The sequence below is a fragment of the Ictidomys tridecemlineatus genome, chromosome 4 (genome assembly GCF_052094955.1).
Source record: "Ictidomys tridecemlineatus isolate mIctTri1 chromosome 4, mIctTri1.hap1, whole genome shotgun sequence".
In the NCBI taxonomy this organism is placed as follows: Eukaryota; Metazoa; Chordata; class Mammalia; order Rodentia; family Sciuridae; genus Ictidomys; species Ictidomys tridecemlineatus.
The window spans coordinates 3638427-3661760 of NC_135480.1; the positions used below are offsets into that span (position 1 = coordinate 3638427).

Here is a 23334-nt window from a genome sequence, read left to right on the forward strand (position 1 = left end):
AGCGTAGGTACCCGCAGGGACTGGTGAGCCGAGGGCCTCCACCTGGGTGCTCGGCCGGAGGTGGGGCGTCTGCTGCCGCCACCAGTGGAGAAACCACGCTTGGCACTCGCCCAGCAGGTGGACACAGGTGGGAGGCCGACTAGCGCGTGACCCTGTCTGTCTCCCCTCTGACCAGTGTGGCATCCTCACTCTGTGACCTGGTTGCCTGGGTAACCCGGACAGTAGCCCCAAACTTCCTACACCCCCACGGTGGAGCTACGCCCACCTGTTCCTCTGCGACGTTACCCCTTGCCCTGTTGGGGACAGAATGTTCCGTGGAAACTCCCTTTGTGTGTCCCCTTCTCTGGCTCTGCCCTGGGGTGTGGCCTTCCTAGGTGTCCGTCAACCTGCCGACAGCAGACATCATGAGGCTCGACTCAGCCCCTGACACCTGACCCCCGGCCTCGTTCGACTAGCTTCTCCTTGGTGCTTCTACCAAGGGGTCGGCACGTCCAGGCTCACGCTCGCTCTCTTTCTGTGGACCCTTAAGGTCAGAGGAGCCGTCACAGCATTTCTGTCTCTTGTGTGGTCATTTCACGCAGCCCAGTTAGCCCAGCTCCCCCGGAGTGACCCCTGAGTGTTTTAGTCGCCAGCAACCTGGCAACTGGCGTCCCTGGGTGGGCGAGGTCTGCGCGTTTAAGTCACCGGGAACCGACAGGCAGGCAGAATCCGGAGAAGGCCGGCCGTCTGCTCTGGAGAGCTGGAGGGGAGGCGCACAGAAGCCTGTGCCCACTGCCCAGGGCAGCCTGGCCTGCTTCGGGGTTCGACTGGTTGGACAGAGACAGCGGCTCCAGGGTTGAGCTGTGGGGCCTGCCCAGGCTGGCTCCAGCAGGGGTTCCTGGCGCCCCACCCTGCCTGCCTGAGCACCAGGGGCAGGAGCTCCAGCCTCCCGCCCTTCCCACACGCTGAAGGAAGCCTTTTTGAGGAGGCTGAGGTATGACTGTGGGCTCAGGTCCTGGACCCCGCGGCCCACATTTGAATTCTGACACTGCCCTTTAAAGGCTGTGTGGTCTTGAGCAGGTGACCGAGCCTCTCTGCGCCTCAGCTCCCTCACTGGAAAAGTGGGGTGAGCTATCGTCCTGCTGCCTTGCTGGGAGGGGGATTTCCCAGACTCTGGGCTCAGGTGCTGGAGGTGCCTCTTGTCCACTGGCCACGGCGCCCTCTTTCCTGTGCCCAGGGAACACCAGGCCACACAAGCTGCTCCCCGGGGCCAGGACAGGCGTGCCAGCCCCTGCTGTGGGCTGGGCACAGATGACACACACTGTTGGAAAGGTCACAGCCTGGGCTTCTCGGAAAGTGGCCTGGCTCGTGGCCCCCAGGGGACACTGCTCCTGACGGGTGCTGTCCTTTGTGCTCCACCAGGCACCAGACAGGTGGGACCAGTGTGGGAACCTGCAGGGAGCGGCGTCAGGCCTGTCCTCCCCACAGCCTTGTGACACAGGCCACAGGCTACCCCTGGCCCAGCAGCAGGCCAGCGTGCCCTCCAACCTGCTTTCACCACCTCTGGGGACGCAGTGATCCAGTGGGACTTGTTCACCTCTGTCCCTAGAGGCGGCGGGTTGCACCCACGGCACTGAGCCTGGGGTTTGAAGCAAGTGGCCCCATGTGGGTGGCGGAGGCCGAGTGTCGAGGTTTCTGTCCTGCTGAGGGACGAGGAAAGGAGACCCGAGGCCGAGACAGGTGTGTGGCACGGCCTGTGGCCATGGTTGGGAACGAGGCTTGGCGGTTTCAACACTGCCGAGAGAAATAAGTAGGTCAGGTGCCATCACCCGCTAGCTAGCTGGCCGCCGCCCAGCAGTGGGCATAGAGGACGCCCCACATCCTGTCCACATCACTGGGCTTGTTCCCCAGGTTCTGCCTCCTCCACCCACACAGCCCTGATGGGAAACAATGAGCGGGCGTCAGCCTGGCGGGTCACACACGAGAGACTTGTCATCGTGCCCCGAGCAACGCTGAGTAACCACCGTCTAGGAGACGCCCTGCCGGGCTGGGCACCGAGCTGCCCGCGGAGCCGCGCCATGGCCCAGGTCCTGGGCAGATACCAGGCCTTTTTCTATAAGGAAAAAGAGCGCCGTGGACTCAGGAACCGGGGGACGGCTGTACAGTTTCTGTCGTTCAGAAATAAAATTAAAAAGACTGGGCTGAGGCTGGGGCAAGGTGGTGGAGCACTCGCCTGGCACGTGTGGGGCCCTGGGTTCGAGCCTCAGCACCACATAAAGATGAATGAAGGTGTCGTGTCCACCTACAACTAAAAATATTTTTAAAAAATACTAATGACCAGTGAAAACTGCACTTTCTCCTGCGACCACAAGGCCAGACACCAACAGTGCACGGTCCCAGCTCAGGCAGCCAACCAGCGACCCTGGACAGACCTGCACAGGTCTACCTGCCCCTCCCAGGAGGGGGGTGGACCTGGAGGTTGGCCCAGGGAGTGTGGCCTCGGCATGCAGGGACACGGCAGGAGGCCCTCAGCCAGAGGGACAGGAGCAGCGTTGCCGTGGGCCTCTCCCGGGCACAGGGCCAGGCCGTGCTTTGGTTTTCTGCGGATTTTCTTTCCCTGGCGATTTTTAAAAGCTGTGACTGCACTACTCTTGGAGGTTTATCCTGGGGAAATGAGACTCTGACCCAGCAGGGGACTTGCCAGAACCTTCTCGGCAGCTCTCCAAGAGCCGGAGGCGGCCTGGGAGCGTTCCTGTGGCTGACCCCTACTCAGCGTCCTCACCGCGTGGAATTCTGTTAAAATCGTGCATTCTACCTCAAAATAAAATTTAAAGAAACATAATGCGTCACAGTGCCCCCCCACTGTCGCCCCCACCAGGTTCAGAGTCACCGTGTTGAAAGGCAGAAGGGGACTTGTTAAGTGATCACTTTGAAACACCAACATGAGGCCCTTGAACTTGCTGGTGGTGGATCCAGCACCCCCTGGGGCTCAGTGCGCTCTGAGCAAACAGGTGATCGGAAAGTAGAGATTTTTATACCATTTACTAAAACACCAAAGTCCACAGTAAAACCTTACCATTGTGGGAGACTTGCTTACGCTGGAGACCGTACTTGGTCTTGTTTAAGACAGGATGACCACGTCTAGGAACCTGGAGACCCAGGATCCCCACACCACAGCAATCGGAAGAAGGATCTTCTCAATAAACCAAAGAAAAATTTTAAATACCGAAACGTTTGGGTCAAATATAGGCTCAAATGGAGAAATTTGAGTTTTGATTCTCAACTCACATCATATAAAATTGAGGCGGGTTGCTAATCTACATGGGAAAAGCAAGCAACATCTTTTTTAAAAAAGCAAAGGAATGATTTGGGTCAGACAAGGTTACGATGAGTGATAAGAGGACTCGTCGCAAACAGAAATTGGCTTCGGATGAAATCCAGGACTTCACCCAAAAAGAAAACGGGCAGAGGGTGAGGGGCGGCTCACAAGAGGGGACGGTGCTGGCGTGGGCCCTCCCAACTGCAGGGACTCAGCCCAGAGCGCAGAAGGGCCCTCACGACCCGGACGGAAGTGACCGCCAGGGAATCCTTGTAGGAGGAGGCAGCCTTGAACGAGATAACCCCTGAGCACATGGGGTGGGCTGGACGTGCCTGGCCATTGGGAAGTTAGAGCCACCAGGAGCTCTGCGGCTGTGCCGGAGTGACAGGGGACCTCGGGCCTCCCTGGTCCAGGAGAGAGGGCGCTCTGCCCTGGCTCCTAAGGGTACAGTGGTGACCCTGTGAGGGTGGGATCACTGTGGGGTCCCTGCTCTGTCCTAGGAACATGATCAACAGAGCCAGAGGTTCCATCCGATGGCCATGGCCAGAGCTGCCACGGCCACCCCTGGCACAGCCGTCCTGCAGGAGTGTGCCCAGCTGCTGACCGCTCAGCCTCAGGCTCTGCCACCGTCACCAATCCTGGGGGTTGAGGAGCGTGGCTGGAACCGCCTCACACCACTCTCCCACCATGGGCCTTTAGACTGCCCATCACCTGGGCCTTGAACGGGCTCCTGGTTTGTGGGGGACACGTCCCCACTGCGGAGCTCTGCCGTCCAGTGTCACCCTTCTCTGGAGACTTTCTCTAACTGTCCTCCAGGTGGGCAGCCTTTTGGGGGAACCGCATGGCCATGCCTCAAGGCCGAGCCTTCTTGTCGCTGGCCAGCAGGCCGACATCAGGGCACGTCCCCAGGGTGAGACAATCACGTCCCTCCAGAGACAGCACAAGAGCGTACAGGGCCATCGCCAGAAATAGGAGGAAATGGACGCGACCTAAACGTCCACCACAGAAGAACGAATGTGGTACAGCGGGGGACGGAGGCCACACAGCAAGAAGGGACCAGTGGGGCAGGACGGCGGCCCAGCAGCATCGTTGACCCCCAGATGGAGCCAAGGAAGCCTGACCGCAGGGCCGGCGGGACATTGTCATGGAGGGGTTCCAGGGTCATCCCGTCGCCACAGAAGAAGCAGAGGGTGGGGTGTTCTCCAAGGCCTGGTGCCAGGCGGGACATTGTCATGGAGGGACGCAGAGGGCCAGCCTTGGGGGGACCAGAAACAGCAAGCCCTGTCTCTCCTGGTCACTCAGGGGTGAGAGGCCACCCGAGATGCACACCCGCCTTCCAGGCCAGCACCTCTCCTGAGGAAGGAGGAGGGCCGAGCAGGGCAGTGCAGCAGGCCACACCCAGGCTGGGCCCCAGGGAGGTGGACCGTGGGGGGCCGCGGGGGGGCTGCAGGCTGGAGCGAGGGATAGCAGCAACAGCAGGGCCACTCGGCCAGCCAGAGGCAGTGGCTTTGGCAGAGATGTTCAGGGGAGTAGGGGGTGACCGTGAAGGAGTCCCCAGGCAGACGGACAAAGGGGAGCCGCGTGGCCTTGGTGGCAGGCGCGACCATACTGGCTGCCCAGAGCCGTGGCCCCCCTGTGTGGCCCCACTGTGTGCCCCACAGTCCTTGGTGGAGGTGAGAGGAGCGACCGCAGTGCCCTTGGTCCGTCCGGGGCCTTCCTACTTGGAGCTGGAGTGAATCCTCATGGTCCTGGGAGGCGGTATGCCCCCGAGGGCCTTCAGCGGCCAGAGGGCAGCTTCTCCCAGGTCCCAGGATGGCGTCGGCAGGGGCTTATGGAGAAGGGTCAGGAGGCCAGGGTGGCGGAGCCGGCCGTTCCATCGCCACCCCCTGGTCAGAGGCCGTCTGGGGTGTGCAGAGGCCGTCTGGGGTCCCGTGGAAGCCCAGGTTCCAGAGGGGCTGACCTGTCCTGAAGGGGCAAGTGGCCTTCTCCCTGGTGACTGCCCGCCCACGCCCAGCTGGCCAGCGTGGCGGCCACAGTGGGTCGGTATCCGCGCCCCTGCCCCCCGCCCCTGCCCAGCCTGCCTGTGTGCCGGCCTGCCCGCCCCGTGGCACTCTCCACTCTCAGGTCGCTGTGGGTCATCTCTCCTCCCTGTTCAGGCGAGGGCCACGCTGCCCAGCGGCTGGAGCTCGTCAAGTCAGCTTTCCCGCCCCCCAGGACCAAGGCTGCGGGGTTTCCACGTCCTGTGGCAGGACAGAGCCCTGGGGGCCACACGCTCCTAGACAGTGAGGTCAACGTAGGACGAACAGAAACGAAAGTGTCCACCCGAGGGCAGCACTCAGGCCCACTCCAGGCAAAGCCCTGAGGTCACGGCTGTGTCACAGCACACAGCGATTGTTGTGCGCAGGCATGCCAGGGCCACCAGGGCAGGGGCCTGGTGCCAGTGGCCTTGCTGGGCAGGGCAGGAGGTGGGTGGCCTGCTGGGGGATGGCGGGTTGCGAGACCTCAGGCTCCTTGAGGGATTCATGACGGGGAGACTCGGATACACGGGCGGTCGGCTCCTTGTGGAGAGCCGTGGGGCGCGAGGGCTCAGGCGCTGCCTAGATCTTGGTTTAGTCACGCCCCGGGGGAGTGTCACTGCTTAAAGTCCTGGGGACTCTTCCTCTAACAGGAAAGGAATATGTCCCCGCACAAGACCAACCACCACTGATAAACACAACCAAGCTGACAGGTGATCCAGCCCCACGGAGGAATGCAGAGGCCAGCGGAGAGACCATGGCGGAGGTGAGAGCAGAGACCATGGTGGAGCTGAGAGCAGAGACCATGTTGGAGGTGAGAGCAGAGACCATGGTGGAGGTGAGAGGAGAGACCATGGCGGAGGTGAGAGGAGAGAACATGGTGGAGGTGAGAGGAGAGACCATGGCGGAGGTGAGAGCAGAGACGATGGTGGAGGTGAGAGCAGAGACCATGGTGGAGGTGAGAGGAGAGAACATGGTGGAGGTGAGAGCAGAGACCATGGCGGAGGTGAGAGGAGAGACGATGGTGGAGGTGAGAGGAGAGACCATGTTGGAGGTGAGAGAAGAGACCATGGTGGAGGTGAGAGGAGGTGAGAGGAGAGACCATGGCAGACATAGAGCAGAGACCATGGCACAGGTGAGAGGAAAGACCATGGTGGAGGTGAGAGAAGAGACCATGGTGGAGGTGAGAGCAGAGACGATGGTGGAGGTGAGAAGAGAGACCATGTTGGAGGTGAGAGAAGAGACCATGGTGGAGGTGAGAGGAGAGACCATGTTGGAGGTGAGAGCAGAGACCATGGTGGAGGTGAGAGGAGAGACAATGGCGGAGGTGAGAGCAGAGACCATGGCACAGGTGAGAGGAGAGATGATGGTGGAGGTGAGAGAAGAGACCATGGTGGAGGTGAGAGGAGAGACCATGGCGGAGGTGAGAGTAAGACCGTGTTGGAGGTGAGAGGAGAGACCATCGTGGAGGTGAGAGCAAGACCGTGGTGGAGGTGAGAGGAGAGACCATGGTGGAGGTGAGAGGAGAGACCATGGTGGAGGTGAGAGGAGAGATCATGGTGGAGGTGAGAAGAGAGACCATGGCACAGGTGAGAGGAGAGATGATGGTGGAGAAGAGAGCAGAGACCATGTCACAGGTGAGAGGAGAGACCATGGTGGAGGTGAGAGGAGAGACCATGGTGGAGGTGAGAGGAGAGACCATGGTGGAGGTGAGAGCAGAGACCATGGTGGAGGTGAGAGGTGAGATCATGGTGGAGGTGAGAGCAAGACCATGGTGGAGGTGAGATCAGAGATGATGATGGCGGTGAGAGAAGAGACCATGGTGGAGGTGAGTGGAGAGACCATGGTGGAGGTGAGAGCAAGACCATGGCGTAGGTGAGAGGAGAGACCATGGTGGAGGTGAGAGCAAGACCATGTTGGAGGTGATAGAAGACACCATGGCGGAGGTGAGAGGAGAGACCATGGCACAGGTGAGAGCAGAGACGATGATGGAGGTGAGAGAAGAGACCATGGTGGAGGTGAGAGGAGAGACCATGGTGGAGGTGAGAGCAAGACCATGGTGGAGGTGAGAGCAAGACCATGGTGGAGGTGAGAGCAGAGACGATGATGGAGGTGAGAGAAGAGACCATGGTGGAGGTGAGAGGAGAGACCATGGTGGAGGTGAGAGGAGAGACTATGGCGGAGGTGAGAGGAGAGAACATGGTGGAGGTGAGAAGAGAGACCATGGCGGAGGTGAGAAGAGAGACCATGGCGGAGGTGAGAGCAGAGACGATGGTGGAGGTGAGAGCAGAGACCATGGTGGAGGTGAGAGGAGAGACCATGGTGGAGGTGAGAGGAGAGACCATGGCAGAGGTGAGAGGAGAGACGATGGTGGAGGTGAGAGGAGAGACCATGTTGGAGGTGAGAGAAGAGACCATGGTGGAGGTGAGAGGAGAGACCATGGCGGACATGAGAGCAGAGACCATGGCACAGGTGAGAGGAAAGACCATGGTGGAGGTGAGAGAAGAGACCATGGTGGAGGTGAGAGCAGAGACCATGTTGGAGGTGAGAGGAGAGACCATGGTGGAGGTGAGAGCAGAGACGATGGCGGAGGTGAGAGCAGAGACCATGGCACAGGTGAGAGGAGAGATGATGGTGGAGGTGAGAGAACAGACCATGGTGGAGGTGAGAGGAGAGACCATGGTGGAGGTGAGAGTAAAACTGTGTTGGAGGTGAGAGGAGAGACCATCGTGGAGGTGAGAGCAAGACCGTGGTGGAGGTGAGAGCAGAGACCATGGTGGAGGTGAGAGGAGAGACCATGGTGGAGGTGAGAGGAGAGATCATGGTGGAGGTGAAAGGAGAGATCATGGTGGAGGTGAGAAGAGAGACCATGGCACAGGTGAGAGGAGAGACCATGGTGGAGGTGAGAGGAGAGACCATGGCGGACATGAGAGCAGAGACCATGGCACAGGTGAGAGGAAAGACCATGGTGGAGGTGAGAGAAGAGACCATGGTGGAGGTGAGAGCAGAGACCATGTTGGAGGTGAGAGGAGAGACCATGGTGGAGGTGAGAGCAGAGACCATGTCACAGGTAAGAGGAGAGACCATGGTGGAGGTGAGAGGAGAGACCATGGTGGAGGTGAGAGGAGAGACCATGGTGGAGGTGAGAGGAGAGACCATGGCGGACATGAGAGCAGAGACCATGGCACAGGTGAGAGCAGAGACCATGTTGGAGGTGAGAGGAGAGACCATGGTGGAGGTGAGAGGAGAGACCATGGCACAGGTGAGAGGAGAGATGATGGTGGAGGTGAGAGCAGAGACCATGGTGGAGGTGAGAGGCGAGACCATGGTGGAGGTGAGAGCAAGACTATGGTGGAGGTGATAGAAGACACCATGGCGGAGGTGAGAGGAGAGACCATGGCACAGGTGAGAGCAGAGACGATGATGGAGGTGAGAGAAGAGACCATGGTGGAGGTGAGAGGAGAGACCATGGTGGAGGTGAGAGCAAGACCATGGTGGAGGTGAGAGCAAGACCATGGTGGAGGTGAGAGCAGAGACGATGATGGAGGTGAGAGAAGAGACCATGTTGGAGGTGAGAGGAGAGACCATGGTGGAGGTGAGAGCAAGACCATGTTGAAGGTGAGAGGAGACACCATGGCAGAGGTGAGAGGACAGACCATGGCACAGGTGAGAGCAGAGACGATGATGGAGGTGAGAGAAGAGACCATGGTGGAGGTGAGAGGAGAGACCATGGTGGAGGTGAGAGCAAGACCATGTTGGAGGTGAGAGGAGAGACCATGGTGGAGGTGAGAGCAAGACCATGGTGGAGGTGAGAACAGAGACCATGGTGGAGGTGAGAGGAGAGACCATGGTGGAGGTGAGAGGAGAGACCATGGTGGAGGTGAGAGCAAGACCATGGCGTAGGTGAGAGGAGAGACCATGGTGGAGGTGAGAGCAAGACCATGGCGTAGGTGAGAGGAGAGACCATGGTGGAGGTGAGAGGAGAGACCATGGCGGACATGAGAGCAGAGACCATGGCACAGGTGAGAGGAAAGACCATGGTGGAGGTGAGAGAAGAGACCATGGTGGAGGTGAGAGCAGAGACCATGTTGGAGGTGAGAGGAGAGACCATGGTGGAGGTGAGAGCAGAGACCATGTCACAGGTAAGAGGAGAGACCATGGTGGAGGTGAGAGGAGAGACCATGGTGGAGGTGAGAGGAGAGACCATGGTGGAGGTGAGAGCAAGACCATGGTGGAGGTGAGAGCAAGACCATGGTGGAGGTGAGAGGAGAGACCATGGCGGACATGAGAGCAGAGACCATGGCACAGGTGAGAGGAAAGACCATGGTGGAGGTGAGAGAAGAGACCATGGTGGAGGTGAGAGCAGAGACCATGTTGGAGGTGAGAGGAGAGACCATGGTGGAGGTGAGAGCAGAGACCATGTCACAGGTAAGAGGAGAGACCATGGTGGAGGTGAGAGGAGAGACCATGGTGGAGGTGAGAGGAGAGACCATGGTGGAGGTGAGAGGAGAGACCATGGTGGAGGTGAGAGCAAGACCATGGCGTAGGTGAGAGGAGAGACCATGGTGGAGGTGAGAGCAAGACCATGGCGTAGGTGAGAGGAGAGACCATGGTGGAGGTGATAGAAGACACCATGGCGGAGGTGAGAGGAGAGACCATGGCACAAGTGAGAGCAGAGACGATGATGGAGGTGAGAGAAGAGACCATGGTGGAGGTGAGAGGAGAGACCATGGTGGAGGTGAGAGCAAGACCATGGTGGAGGTGAGAGCAAGACCATGGTGGAGGTGAGAGCAGAGACGATGATGGAGGTGAGAGAAGAGACCATGGTGGAGGTGAGAGTTGAGACCATGGTGGAGGTGAGAGCAAGACCATGGTGGAGGTGAGAGGAGAGACCATGGTGGAGGTGAGAGCAAGACCATGGTGGAGGTGAGAGGAGAGACCATGGTGGAGGTGATAGAAGACACCAAGGCGGAGGTGAGAGGAGAGACCATGGCACAGGTGAGAGCAGAGACGATGATGGAGGTGAGAGAAGAGACCATGTTGGAGGTGAGAGGAGAGACCATGGTGGAAGTGAGAGCAAGACCATGGTGGAGGTGAGAGCAAGACCTTGGTGGAGGTGAGAGGAGAGACCATGGTGGAGGTGAGAGGAGAGAGCTTGGTGGAGGTAAGAGGAGAGACCTTGGTGGAGGTGAGAGCAAGACCATGTTGGAGGTGAGAGGAGAGACCACGGTGGAGGTGAGAGGAGAGACCATGTTGGAGGTGAGAGGAGAGACCATGGTGGAGGTGAGAGGAGAGACCATGGTGGAGGTGAGAGGAGAGACCATGGTGGAGGTGAGAGGAGAGACCATGGTGGAGGTGAGAGGAGAGAGCTTGGTGGAGGTGAGAGGAGAGACCTTGGTGGAGGTGAGAGCAAGACCATGTTGGAGGTGAGAGGAGAGACCACGGTGGAGGTGAGAGGAGAGACCATGGTGGAGGTGAGAGGAGAGACCATGGTGGAGGTGAGAGGAGATGGTGCTCCGGGGTGTTGTGCTCCGGGGAGTCTTCTTGAGTGTGGGGGACGGTCCTTCTTTTCTCTGGACGCCCTTTTGCCATTTAAAACAACTCTCTGATGGAGACAGTAGGTCTGTGGCCTCGTTTAGTTTTCTAAGAGTGTCCGTAGGGGTGGCTGCTGGGGCCAAGGGCTCCCATGAGGCTCCAGCGCCCTGGGCTGGGCAGCGGCCACCTCTGTACCAAGGCTGTCCATGGAGGGGAGGCTCTGCCGGCTCTGCCCAGGGTCATTCACTGCAGAGTCACCAGCACTGCCCTTCTCACTGCTGAGCGTGGCCTCGGCTGGGGAGAGCAGGGCACCCTCCTTCCTCCCTCCTCCTGGAGTCGACAGGCTGGACGCCTGTGGTGTCCTTCGCGGAGTCAGCGTGGCCCCGTCAGCATCAGCGGGCACAGGTGGAGGTGGAGGGGCCGTGGTGGACCCCGGGCAGCCAGAAGGGCCAATTTTTGTTGTGGAAGGCGGGGTCCTTGCCCCATTGCCAATCCAATACTGAGGCCAAGGCTGGAGAAAAAGGCAAAGTTCCATTGACTTGTTAGCAAAGGAGGGCTCGGGGACTCACTCCACCGCCTGTGGGGCAGGGCTGGGAGACGAGGATCGTCAGGAGACAGCAGTGATGAGTCGTCCGGGTCCCCGAGGGCCGCTGCTCCAGGTCCTGGGCTTGGGGTTCCTTTGTTCCGGGGCAGGGAGTCTCTTCCAGGCGTGAAGGACATGGCGGCGCAGCCTGTGGCAGGAAGAGTCTGTTTCCCCCCGTCGGGAGGGAGGAGGAAGGGAAGAGATGTCCATTTTGAAATAAGCCACTTGCAGTTGAGCAGCCAGGTTTGACCGGGGGCGTGGAGAGGCCCCCTGGACGGGGGGCTCAGGAGCAGAAGCTGGAAAGGCCAGCAGCTGTTTGGGGCACAGAATCCTGGTGATCACTGTGACTTCCTGTCCTAACTGGGAACGCCAGGCGCTCCAAGTTCAAAACTGTCAAGTGTGTTTTCTGACCAGAAAGAATGTCTAGCACATAGTAGGGATGCAAGACAGAAAATCTGTCCAGGGGCTGGGGCTGGGGCTCAGTGGCAGAGACACGGGGTCTGATTCTCAGCACTGCATACAAACAAATAAATAAATAAATAAAGGTCCATCAACAACTAGATACATAGATCTGTAAAAAGAACAAAGAAAATCCGTCCAAGCGTGGTGCCTCTCCCAGGCTGACAGTAAGCCCTGTTGCAGGGGCCAGCCAGCAGCGGGCGGGCCTCCCCGGCCATGGGGTGGGCAAGCAAACTGGCCCGCGGCCCACACTCCCGGGCTCCCCCTACAGGACAGAGACTGCCCCTCCGCACCCGGAGGACCACAACTGCACGTTTTAGCTGATAAACTGTTTTTACGATAAGACTCCTCTCCCTTTTGTTGCTATGCTTTGGGAACTTGTCTGAATGTGGCACCGCTGTTACACAGTAGGACTGAGTATAAAGGTTGATGTCCTCACCGTCTGGAACTTAACGTGAAGCAATTAACTTCCAGAACGTGGACAGAAACCACGGTCCATGAGACTGCACTCCCGGGAGCTGCCACCAGGGGCAGCATGTGCACATGCACAGTTGAACCAGCCTCAAACTCGGGCGCCACTTCTGAGCGCGCGGTGGGCTCTCTTGGGGTACCGACACTGGAATCCTGGGTGGGAGACTGAGAAAGAGTCTCTAGGACGGCCTTCAGAGGGCTTTGTGTGGTCCACACATGCCTGCATTACTTACACAAACACTCAAGCCTAAGCACCTGGGTGCTGGGGTACTGTGCTTGCCCAGCCTGGGAGAGGCCTGGGCTCTCTCCTGCCCTGGAAGATAAATGAGAGAGGAAGTGATGTCCTAAGGCCCAAGCCAGGTTGCCCAGCACCGGGGAGCACGAGCTGGTGACCCTGCAGCCCAGATCGCCTAGATAACAGAGCACCCAGCGTCTGTTTAGGGGAGGAGCTGGGTGCTGCCACGGGGAAGGCGCTGAGCCACCCGGAGGCCCCAGAACTCAGCTCTGGCCCCACTGCACACCGTGAAGCCCTCCACGTAAAGATGGGCGGCATGCCCGCTCTGTGTGGCCACTCGGGTCATCCCTTGGCTCAAGAGGACCCACAGGTCTGGTCACCAGTGGACGCCGGGCCTGGCTCACTAGAGCAGGTCCTGTTGCAGGCCCAGGCCACGGGCCTTGCACTTTCCGCAGGGTGGAGGTTTGGGAAAGCCTGGCACTGGCGCCGTTTGTGCACAGCCCCGGGCTCCTCCCGAGTCTCTGTGTCCCGTTTTGGTAGTTCCGGCGAGATTCCAATCTTTGTCATTATTGGTACCTGTGAGGGTGATCTGTGACCAGTGAGGGCTGCATGATCACCCGGGGCACTGTGAACAGTGTCCCTGTGAGATGGAGGTGGCTCCTGCACCCGCCCTCTCCTGGGCTCCCGGTCCCCTGAGACACAATATGGAAATGAGGTCGATGAGATAAAAGTCTCTGAATGCCCCAGTGGAAGGAAGAGCCTCACCTCTCCCAGGGTGGAGCAAACTTCGGGGTGATGAAGCCGCCCGGGGAGGCCCCGGCAGCCGGGCGAGGCTGGAGGCTCGGCCCGTGCCCACCGCCCACACTGTCAAGGGAAAGGCCCTTGAAGCAAGTTGAGCGGGTGACCTCAGGGAGAAAGCAGCCTCTGGCCGGGCAGCGTCCCTGGCCAGCGCACCTCCTCAGCCAAAGCCTGACCGGGAGCAGGGTGCTAGCTCCCTCCGCGTCTACAAAGGCTGAGAGGAGAGCGGCTGCAGAAGAGCCGGAAGCTGGCAGAGGCCCATCCATGAGCTCGAGGACAGAGCGGCTCCGGGACACGAAGGTGCAGGTGAAGCAGCGCCTGGTCCTGGAGAGGCCACGCAGGGAGCTCGGCCGAGAGCCTCAGCCCGTCGGCAGTGGGCACTGAGCAGCGGTGTCCCGTGCAGGCAGCGTGGGCTTCTGTGGGACCCGGATGCATTTAGGACACCACAGCAAGAAGTCAGGGCAGGCTGTCCCCAGGGCACTGATGCTGCTGGGCTTGAGGTCAGCCGCTGCTCACTGCCCCCTGAGCATCCAGGACCCTCGGGAATTCTACTGCCTTCCTGTCTGTGCTGTGAGCGCGACACAAAGCCTGAGGAGCAGCGTCTGTGTGCCACCTGTAACTGGAGACTCCACGGCCACTTGATGGAGATGGATGGTCCCACACTTCCGTCACGGCTCCAGGGGCTGCAGAGAGGGAGCCCCCTGGAGGATGTGGGGCAAGTAGATGGCCGACCTTCTGGAAAGGATCCACCAGTCCAGACGCCATTGACAACACTTGTGCTCCGTGGGAGGAGGTCAGCCTCTTACCAGGAGCAGGAGACGGGAAGAATTTGGTCCCAGTCCTCACGGACACGCTGGGCGTGAGTGGGGGGATAACTGAAGGTGTGGTGGAAATGGCAAGTCATGAAGGAGTGGGGCTGGCAGATGTGACGAGCTGCCACTGGGACACGAGGCAGGGTGAGCTGCTGCTTAGCACCAGCTGAGAAGGTGGCTTCCTGAGATGGGTGCACTCCTGCTGAGGGTGCTGGGGAGGAGTCACCAACACGGCAAACTTCACCGCCATCTTATCAAGAAATGGCAGCGGCCCCCCAGGTTTCGGTAGGCACCACCACTCCACAGCAACCAGCAGCTTCGAGACTCTGCATCAAAAAAGAGATCGCTCGCTGCAGACTCTGACGGTCGTTAATAATTTTTAACAATAATGCATTTTAAATTAAGATTTGCATGTGGGTTTTCAGAAATAATGCTATTGCACACTTAATAGAATACAGTGTGAACTTCACTTTTATATAAACGGGAAACCAAAAAAATGCATACAACTCTCTTTTCTTGGTATTTGCTTTATCACGGTGGTCTGCAGTCGTACCCACAGTACCTCCGAGGTGTGCTTGCAGATCCACGGGATGGTACGTGGAGTACTATACAGCAGTGGAAACCCCACAGCCACACCTGTCAGCATGCAGGAACTGCAGGGGCTGGATGACGCCAGTACATCTCGGGAGACACACCCAGGGTGGCGTGCCACTCACAGAAAGCTCGACCCAGGCGTCGTCTGCAGGGATGTGCCCAGGTATAAAGGAAGCGAGAGAATCACTGACACAGCTTCAGTGCTGGCTGTCTTGGATGGCAGGAGATCCAGTGGGTGAAGCTCGCTTTCTCATGGTGGCCGTGAACTTGAACTTGCTTCTATCTGGCTATGCATCATAATACAAAATAAATGAGACTCAGCCCTGCCCTTGGTGCCCCAGCTCAGACCCGGTTACCTCTGTTTCTTGCCACAAGGGCTCGTGCTACGGTCTCCTGGAGCTTTGTGGGGAGGAGACTGCTCATCCCGGCTCAGGTAGACCCAACCTCACACTGAATTGGAGGCACAGGGCTGGCAGCTGTGGGGAAAGGGGTGCTGGGTCCAGAGCACAGTGGCCTAAAACCCCCTGTGGTACTCAGTCCCTTGAGGGACTGTGGGCCCAGGTGCCCCCTGGGCCCCACAGCTCCCAACACTCCCAGCTGTTGGAGATCCCTCCCGGTGACGCCCCGGGATCGGGATCAGCCCACGCAACCTGTCCGTTTTCCCAAGACTGAGGGGTTTTCCCAGGCATGGTTGAACATTAAAACTGGGAGGAACCAGGCAAACCTGAGCCAACTGGCCACTCCCCCGGGTGTCTGGTGCCCGGTGGGAGGGTTGGCTGGCCACGGTTGGTTTGTGCTGTCGGGTGCACCAGCCGGGACCTTGCTGCCCTTCCCGAAGGCCACACTTTCCTGGAAAGGAGCAGGCGATGCCAAGTTTTGTCCTCCAGCTGCTGGACAGTCCTCCTGCCCCTCCTGGGGACAGCAGGGTTCGCCTGAGCAGCCCTGGCTGGGCGTTGATCTCGCCGAGGGCAGATCCAACTGGCAAAATCAGACTGGAAGGCCCTGAGGCTGGCAGCCAGACCCGAGAAATCAGCCACCACTCCATGACCGTCACGGGTGGCCTCTGTCCTGGGACATCGTCACATGGATCTTGGCACAGTTCCCTTAGGAAGAGCCAACAGTAGCCACAGCTGTTTCCCAGGAGGACTGACTTCCTGTGGGCATCAGGGGTGTGTGGGCTCTGGGGGGCACAGGCAGCTCTCCGATGCCAGAGCGATCCAAGAACTGCCAGGTAAAGGTGTCAGAGCACCGGCTCTCAGCCATCTAAAGGTCTCAAGTGGCTTCGTCGCTCCAGTTCACCCTCAGGCAGCACCGCCTCCATCAGACAGTGTTCTGTTGGGCTGAGAGGAGGCTGGTTTCACAGCCAGCGCTGAGAAAGGCAGAAACGCGCACAGAGCCAACTTGTGCTTCAGTCGCCGGCCCTGCAGGGGCAGGAAGACGGAGCCCAACGACCCAGGACTGGAGAACATCAGGTGGCTTCAGGTGGCTTTTTGTAAAGATTGAAAGATTAAAGCGTGCAGGGTTTCCGTGCCAGGACGCTCCTCCCTGGGTGGAGGGGTGTGTGCCACTCGGTGTGACCACAGATGGTGGCCTGCCAGGCTGAGGCATATCCTCAGGAAGTGGGGAGACGGCAGCAGGTGGGATGGTAGGAAGGCGGCGGTGGTGCTGATCTCCGCAGACTCGCTGGTGAGAGGAGGAGGCTTGAGCAGACCACCCAAGGTGTAGCCAGCTTGCCCCGCGCGGGACTGCTGGGCCTCCAGGACCCAGAGGGAACCCACTTCCCTACCTGCTCTGCAGACACGCAGCCCCTCCTGCCACTGTCCCTACTGACTCATGCTTCGTGACAGCCCTGGTCACAACTGAAGACCATTAAACACTTTTTAATTCTAAAAATGCTGTTATGACACCTGGCTTCCCAGGAGCAGGCCAGTGACACCTGTCTGGCCACTCCTCACCAGGTCCCCAACCCGGAGCAGTGCCCAATCCCTGGGAGGCTCCTGATGACCATCTGCTGAGTAAATGCTGAGTACGGCCAGTTGGGAGGCCAGACAGAAGCTGTGACCTAGAGGAACACCTGGCGTCCAGGGGCCCCACCTCTTCCCCCCTTCCCCGGTCCACCTCCAGTCCTCTCTGGCACTCCCTGCCTGCCCAGCACAGTACCTAAAGTTCTGGGTGACTCAGTCTTTCCTTCGTTTGTTGGTCAGTCCTGGGGTCAGTGGTTCCCCCTCTGAGAGCTGACCTTGTCTTCAGTTTTCTGTTCCCGTAGATCCTTACTTCTGTGTCGATGCTGAGCGTCCAGGTCTACGGGCTCAGTGAGGTCGGACACGCCACCCTGGGCTGGCAGCTCTGCCTGGCTCTATCTACAGCCGTGGGCGAGCTCAGGGACCCAGCCCACCTGAGGCAGGTCCCCTGCTCTGAGCTGGCTTTTGTCCCACTCGAGACAGGTGAGCCTGGTCAGCCTGGGGAGGGCAGTGCAGTGACAGCCCCGTTTCCTCCTCCTGCTCACGAGGTGGAAGGAAAAGGAATCCAGCCTGAGAAGGTTTCAGACAACCAAAGGGGAGAGCCACCCTGTCTGGGAGCTAGCGCCCTGGACGCCAGCGCTAGGAACCAAACCTAGAGGACAGCAGCAGGCCAGCCCCAGAGCCATTTTATTTCCAGGCCAGACTGCACCAGGCTTGGTGGAAGGTGTGCTCGGGGCTCCTGGCCCAGGTCTGCTGCCCCTGGTTCCCTGGGGCAGGCCCTGCACATTGAGCTGATCCTTCCTGGTCATCCAGCAGCCTCCGCTTCCGTGGGTTTTGCATCTGTGGATTCAATAAAACCTGGAATAGCCAATATATTTTTAAATTGTATCTGTTTTGAACATGTTCAGATTTTCTCTGGTCAGTATTCCCTAAATCACATAGCAGAATGGCCATCCAACCGTACGTACTGCAGGGCACTGGGCTTTGTTAGTAATCCAGAGTTGGCTTAATGCAGAGGGAGGCTGTGGGCACGTCATACGCAGACACTGTGCCGTGTTACGCCAGGGACCTGTGCACTGTGGGCTTTGGTATCTGTGGGCATCCTGGAACCAGGCCACCTGGACCCCGGGGAAGACTGAAATCGTGGCAGCACTTGCCATGGGAAGTCACATCAGCCTCCCCTGCTGCAAACTCCCCCAAATCTCAGGCCTCGCTGCAGCAGGCCCAGGCCCTCCCTCCCGTGGGACCCACCGCAGGTGCCTGCTGTGCAGGGGGCTGGCGTGTGCAGATGGAGAGAGCTCAGGGGGAGCGTGCCCAGACGTGGCCGTGGCAAGGGATCAAGGCTTCTGAAAGCAATCTGGCAGATGTCCAGGGACCCTGTAAAAACTCTTGGTCTTCCAACTAGTCATTCCGAGGAGGTGCAAGTTGAGGGGACGGTCCATCATGCAGATGGAGCCTGGCGGGCAAGGACGTTCACAGGGTACTTAAAATGACCAAAACATTTGGACCAGGGGCTGGGGTGCAGTGGTTAGCACTTGACTGGCACGCACGAGGCCCTGGGCTCATGCCCAGCACCGTAAAACCTAAAATAAAACTGGGCCCAAACACCCCACCGTAGGTCACGGCCAGACACAGTGGACAGACGAGACAGGGCACTGGGCAGCAGACCCAGCTGTGGGATGGCATTGCATGTGCGCGGGGCGGGGGGGCGGGGGGGATCCTAGGCGTGTCACCTGACAACATCATCAGAGCTTAGAGCATGTAAGGTCTCACAGTGACCGACCACTTCATGACGTGTGACATGTTCCCAGGATATGCCTTCACTGTCAAGTGACATGTGGCTGGACTTAACGTGTTTCCATAGCACACTTAGCAGCACAGGGATGCTCATAGGGTTTAATGACCACATGATGTGAACGTCCACATGTATCCTATGATGCCCCTGGGGCCGTCCCTCTGTGTCCACAGAGGCTTGGTTCCAGGCCCCTCAGATGCCCAAGTTCGGCAATGCTCAAGGCCCTTCAGAACAGGACGTGACCTCAGCGGGGAACCTGCCCCACCCTGCTGCATGCACCGTCCCTAGACGCCTTGGAGCGCTGGATGCATCTAAACACCCTGTGGATGATTGTTGTTCTGTTTTACTTAAGGAAAATTATGAGGAAGTCTGCACGTGCTCAGTGCAGGTGCAAAGTTTTCCAGTTGTTTTCAACACGGGGTTGGCTGACCTGGGAGGTGGGGTGGGCTGGAGCCACAGACCCAGGCCACTGGATGCCCCTGTGTCCCCAGAATCAGACTGCGGGCAGCTGCCCACAGAGGTGCTGGGTGACCATTGGGCGTCACAGGTGGGAACTGGAAGGTGAAGACCCTCGTGGACAGGGCGGTTGTTGATTAGCCGGGACCGGGCAGGGCTCTCTTCCCTCACGCTTCAGTTTCCTACCATAAGCACATGAACCTTCCAATAAGAACCGAAGTCTCTTTTAAGTGAAAAGCACATCTGCCATGGTCAGGACTTAATGAAAGCGCAACATCCCAAGGAGGACCTGGGCTCGCTCACTCCTGAGGGCAATCGATTCTTTAAAACTTCCTCCAGGGCCGGGCTGGGGCCCCGTGGCAGGGCGCTCGCCTCACCCATGGGAGGCACTGGGTTCCATCCTCAGCACCACATAAAAATGAATAAAGATATTGTGTCCATCTTAAAAAAAAACTTTAAAAAACCCCAAACTTCATCCATAAAAATAGAGTGAACATGGGCCTTCCACAAGGTCACTGGGCCATCGGGGGCGAGTCTGTGGGGGTGACTCCCTCCTCCACCTCTTCTCGCCGAGTCCACCCTTGTGAACCTGCGGGGAAAGTTCTCTAGAAGCAAAGCAGAGGAGAGAGGCTCCCACAGGGCCCAGGAGCCAGGAAACCCCCTGGGGGAGGAGCCTCTGAGCCTCCTCGGGGTGCAGGCCACGGGGCACTGCCTCTTGCTGGTCTCCTTGAGCCCTGGTGGCTCAGAGCCGCACCCCACCTGGCACAGCACCTGCCCCAAGGACGGCACCTTGCACCTGGGGTCACTAACGTGTGGTCTCCCCTGCAGGCACAGCCAGGCCCCACACCGCCCGGAGAGCCAAGTGCCAGTTATCTGTGACTACGGCTCAGGCTTCAGCAAGCTGGGCTTCGCAGGATGCGAGGCCCCCTACGCCGTCTTCCCAACCGTCCTGGGCAAACTCCGGCATGACGTGAGTGGCAAGGGCAAAGGGCATCCCCCGGGTTACACAACCCATAGGCGCTGCTGGCCATGCAGCCATCCCCTCTCCCACCGGCTGGCCAAAGAAGTCCTCGGGGCAGGTGGGCAGGTGTCGGAATCCTGGGCTTGTGGCTGGCAACGCCAGGCTGGCTGGGCCCCCGGAGTTTCTGCTCCTCCTCCTGCCATGCTCTGGTTGTGCTCTGTAACGGACTACCTGGGGCTGGTCATTTATGTTAAAAAACAAACATTTCTTCCAGTTCTGGAGACTGCGAAGTCCATGCCCGGGGGCCCTCATCCAGTGAGGGAATCCTTTTTTTTGTTGTTGTTCCAGGAATTGAACTCTGGGGCACTCGACCACTGAGTCACATCCCTAGTCGCCCCCTCCCCTTTTTTGGTATTTTATTTAGAGACAGAGACTGAGTTGCTTAGCACCTTGATAAGTTGCTGAGGCTGGATTTGAACTTGCAATCCTCCTGCCTCAGCCTCCCGAGCCACTGGGATGACACCTGGCTGGAGAGGGCCTTTTTGCTGACCACCCCATGGTGGAAGGTGGAAGAGGCAGGAGCATGAGAGAGGGGGAGGGAGAGGGAGAGGAAGGGGGGAGGGTAGAGGGCTCCGGCCCATTCCCTCCAGGACATTAGCCCCGGGGTCACCTCACTCCCAACACTGCTGCGTGGGCTCAGGTTTCCAACACAGGAGCCCTGGGGGCACCTGCAGGCCCAGCAGTGGGCACAGAGGGCCGCTGTGGGGAGGCCCCGGCTGCCCGCCCACTGGCCCTTGCTTTTCCCACTTTGGGGACTGGTGGGGGTGCCAAGGAGCAGCCCACTTAGACAGGAGCCCGGGAGTGCTGATGGGAACTGGCACTGAGCCTCCGCACGGACAGCAACCGGCATCTGCCTCCCCAAGAGCACGTGTCAATGACAGAAAGTGACCCCGTTGCCATGGCTCCCGTGTTTCAGCAGATTTCAGATTTTATCATGGTGTTGACACACATGTCACGTCTCCCCTCTTGACCATGGTCAGGTGCACAGCTCAGGGCTCGGGGCCCGCGCGCCTGCCGGGCAGCCATCATTACCTCCAGGGCTTCCTCTCCTCCCAGGCCGGAGCTGCGTCCACCCAGGCTCACCCCTGAGACCCTCACCATCCTTACGTGGAGGAGCCACGGTGCCTGTCCCTTGGCGACTGGCTTAGCTCACTGAGCAGGGCGCCGGGGGCAGGACTTGACTCCCACGACAAGCACCTTCCCACCCTGGGCCCCGTGTGCTCGGCCGCTCCCCCTCCCCTGCCCGGGCACTGCTTCTGCATCTCGGCTGCGGGGAAAGATGCCGAGCGCAGAGGCCTCTTACGACGGGCCTTCGATTCCCTGGGGTCTCCGTCCAGAGACATGCTGGGCCACGTGTTTTTCTTTGTCTAAGAAATTCAGATTTTTGTGTCCTTTCTAAGCACTAACTCACTTTTCCACGAGGCCTGGGCACACTGACGGGGGTCTGTGGCTGGCTGCCAGCTTCTGCTCTGAGCCTCGCCTTGGCCACAGTGGGCTCGGGCACCCCACCAGCCAGACCCTTTACCCTACGCAGGATGTTCCTTGCCCAGGCTGCCCGGCACAGCCCCGAGGGCCTCCACGTTCCCCCAGTGACGGTGACTTGATGAGTTACAGGGAGGGACTGTGAGGCCGCTGGGCAGAGAGCAGCCCCAGCCCCAGGAAGTGACTCCACATGTCCGTGCCCTGGGTGAGGCAGAGGGGGGTCCTGTGGACTGTCCTGAAGGTGGCAGCTCTCCCTGTCCTGCACGGTGGAGACTTCGTGTCCCTGGACCATGACGACATACCCTGGCCCCAGCTGGCTAGGCAGTTGTCCCCAAGACCCCAGTGGAGGCCTGAAGCCCGGGAGAGAGTGGAGCCCAGCGTGGGCTGCCCTACACACCCCTCTTCTCAGCACAGGACTGACCGAGGGGGCGAGGTAGGAGGGGGCACTGAGGCCTGCAGCCGCCGTTCTGTGGGTGTGGTCTCTCCAGGGTCCAGACACGTGTCCGGACTGTGGACGCAGGTGACTAGAAAGTGCTGCCCAGAAAAGGGGCGGGCGGGCCACCGAGACAGCACCACAGGGTGGTGTTGGTGTGGAGCCCAGGGTCACAACTTCCAGAGCCAGAACTTCCACAGTCAGTCAGTGACAGAGCAGCGGGCCGTGGCGCCTCGCGGGCTGCGGTAGCCTGAGCTGAGCTCCGTCTTCCAGGAGCCCCGTGGCTGGCCAGCCCGCCCCTTGGCCTGCCCTGCGCCTGGGTGCAGGAGCGGCTCTGGCCGCAGAAGAGGCCGTGTCCCCGACAGGCCTCAGCGCCTGGCCCCTCCCCACACTTAAGCGCTGCCGGTCCTTGACTCCTCCAGGTGCCGAGGTGGAGGCGGGGTGACCCTGGACTCCGCCCAGAGCTCCCGCGGGCCGCAGCCCAGGGGCAGCCTGTGGGGAGACTGGTCGGGCTCAAGGGGCAGGACGAGGGCTTGGCTCAGGCTGTTCCAGACAGCGCAGCCCTGACCCGCAGGTGCCCAGCCTCGGGACCTAGGCCAAGCCTGTCCATCTGGCTGCGGCAACTCCAGCAGGACGAGGCTCTGTCGGCACCCTCAGAGCCACACACATGTAGACGGGGGTCCGCTGAGCGGTGCCAGGGGAGGCGGCAGCACCGTCGCCCTCGGTGTCTGTGGGTCCTTTCAGTCTGAAGTGCACCCGGTGGCTGGCCTCATGGGACCGCTGCCCCAGCTGCACTGTGGCGAGGGACAAGGAGCCGAGGTTGGCCATGTCCCCGGGGACAGCAGTGAGGGCTGGGAGGTGAGCAGGTGTTGGAGGCTCAGCTAGGGGTCCCCACCCGGGTCCAGATCCTGCCGTGGGAAAGACGCGATGGCCCAGGACATAAAGGTCCCTGCAGTGGGCTGAGGTGGCCTTGAGCTCAGGCCTTGCTTTGAAGTTCCTGCTCCGTTGTGGCAGGCACCACTCCACACCCAGCTGCAGCACTCGCTGGCCTTGCTGGCCCACGCTGGTCCCCGAGGCCACGCCTCCTCCAGGCTGCTCCTGGCAAAGACCCTGGACTCCTGAGGAGCCACATTGGCTCAAGAGCACCCCCAGCTGCTGGCCCAGCCGTCCAGGACGCCCTCTGGCCCTGCACCCTCTGTGTCAGGGGCTCAGCCACGGGCAGGGGCTGCGTGGCTCTGCAGCCTGCCCCTGGCCCCGCCCGTTGCCACCCACACAGGCACATGCCCTGCTACAAGCCCCCCGGCCCCTCCCCTCTGCCTTGAAGGTAGATGTTCACCTTCCTAGAAATGAGGAACCACATCATCACCTTCCAAAGCCAGCACACAG

General features: G+C 59.7%; 1 protein-coding gene across 1 annotated transcript in view; it reads left to right on the forward strand.

Moving 5' to 3' along the window:
* Positions 1-51: 51 nt before the first annotated feature.
* Positions 52-23334, forward strand: part of LOC120889967 (actin, larval muscle-type-like) — a 56951-nt gene continuing 33668 nt past the window's right edge. The window contains exons 1-2 of the mRNA XM_078045408.1: positions 52-6079; positions 19841-19982. Coding sequence (XP_077901534.1) covers positions 6048-6079; positions 19841-19982 — 174 coding nt within the window. The 5' untranslated portion in view covers positions 52-6047. The remainder of the gene's footprint in view (positions 6080-19840; positions 19983-23334) is intronic.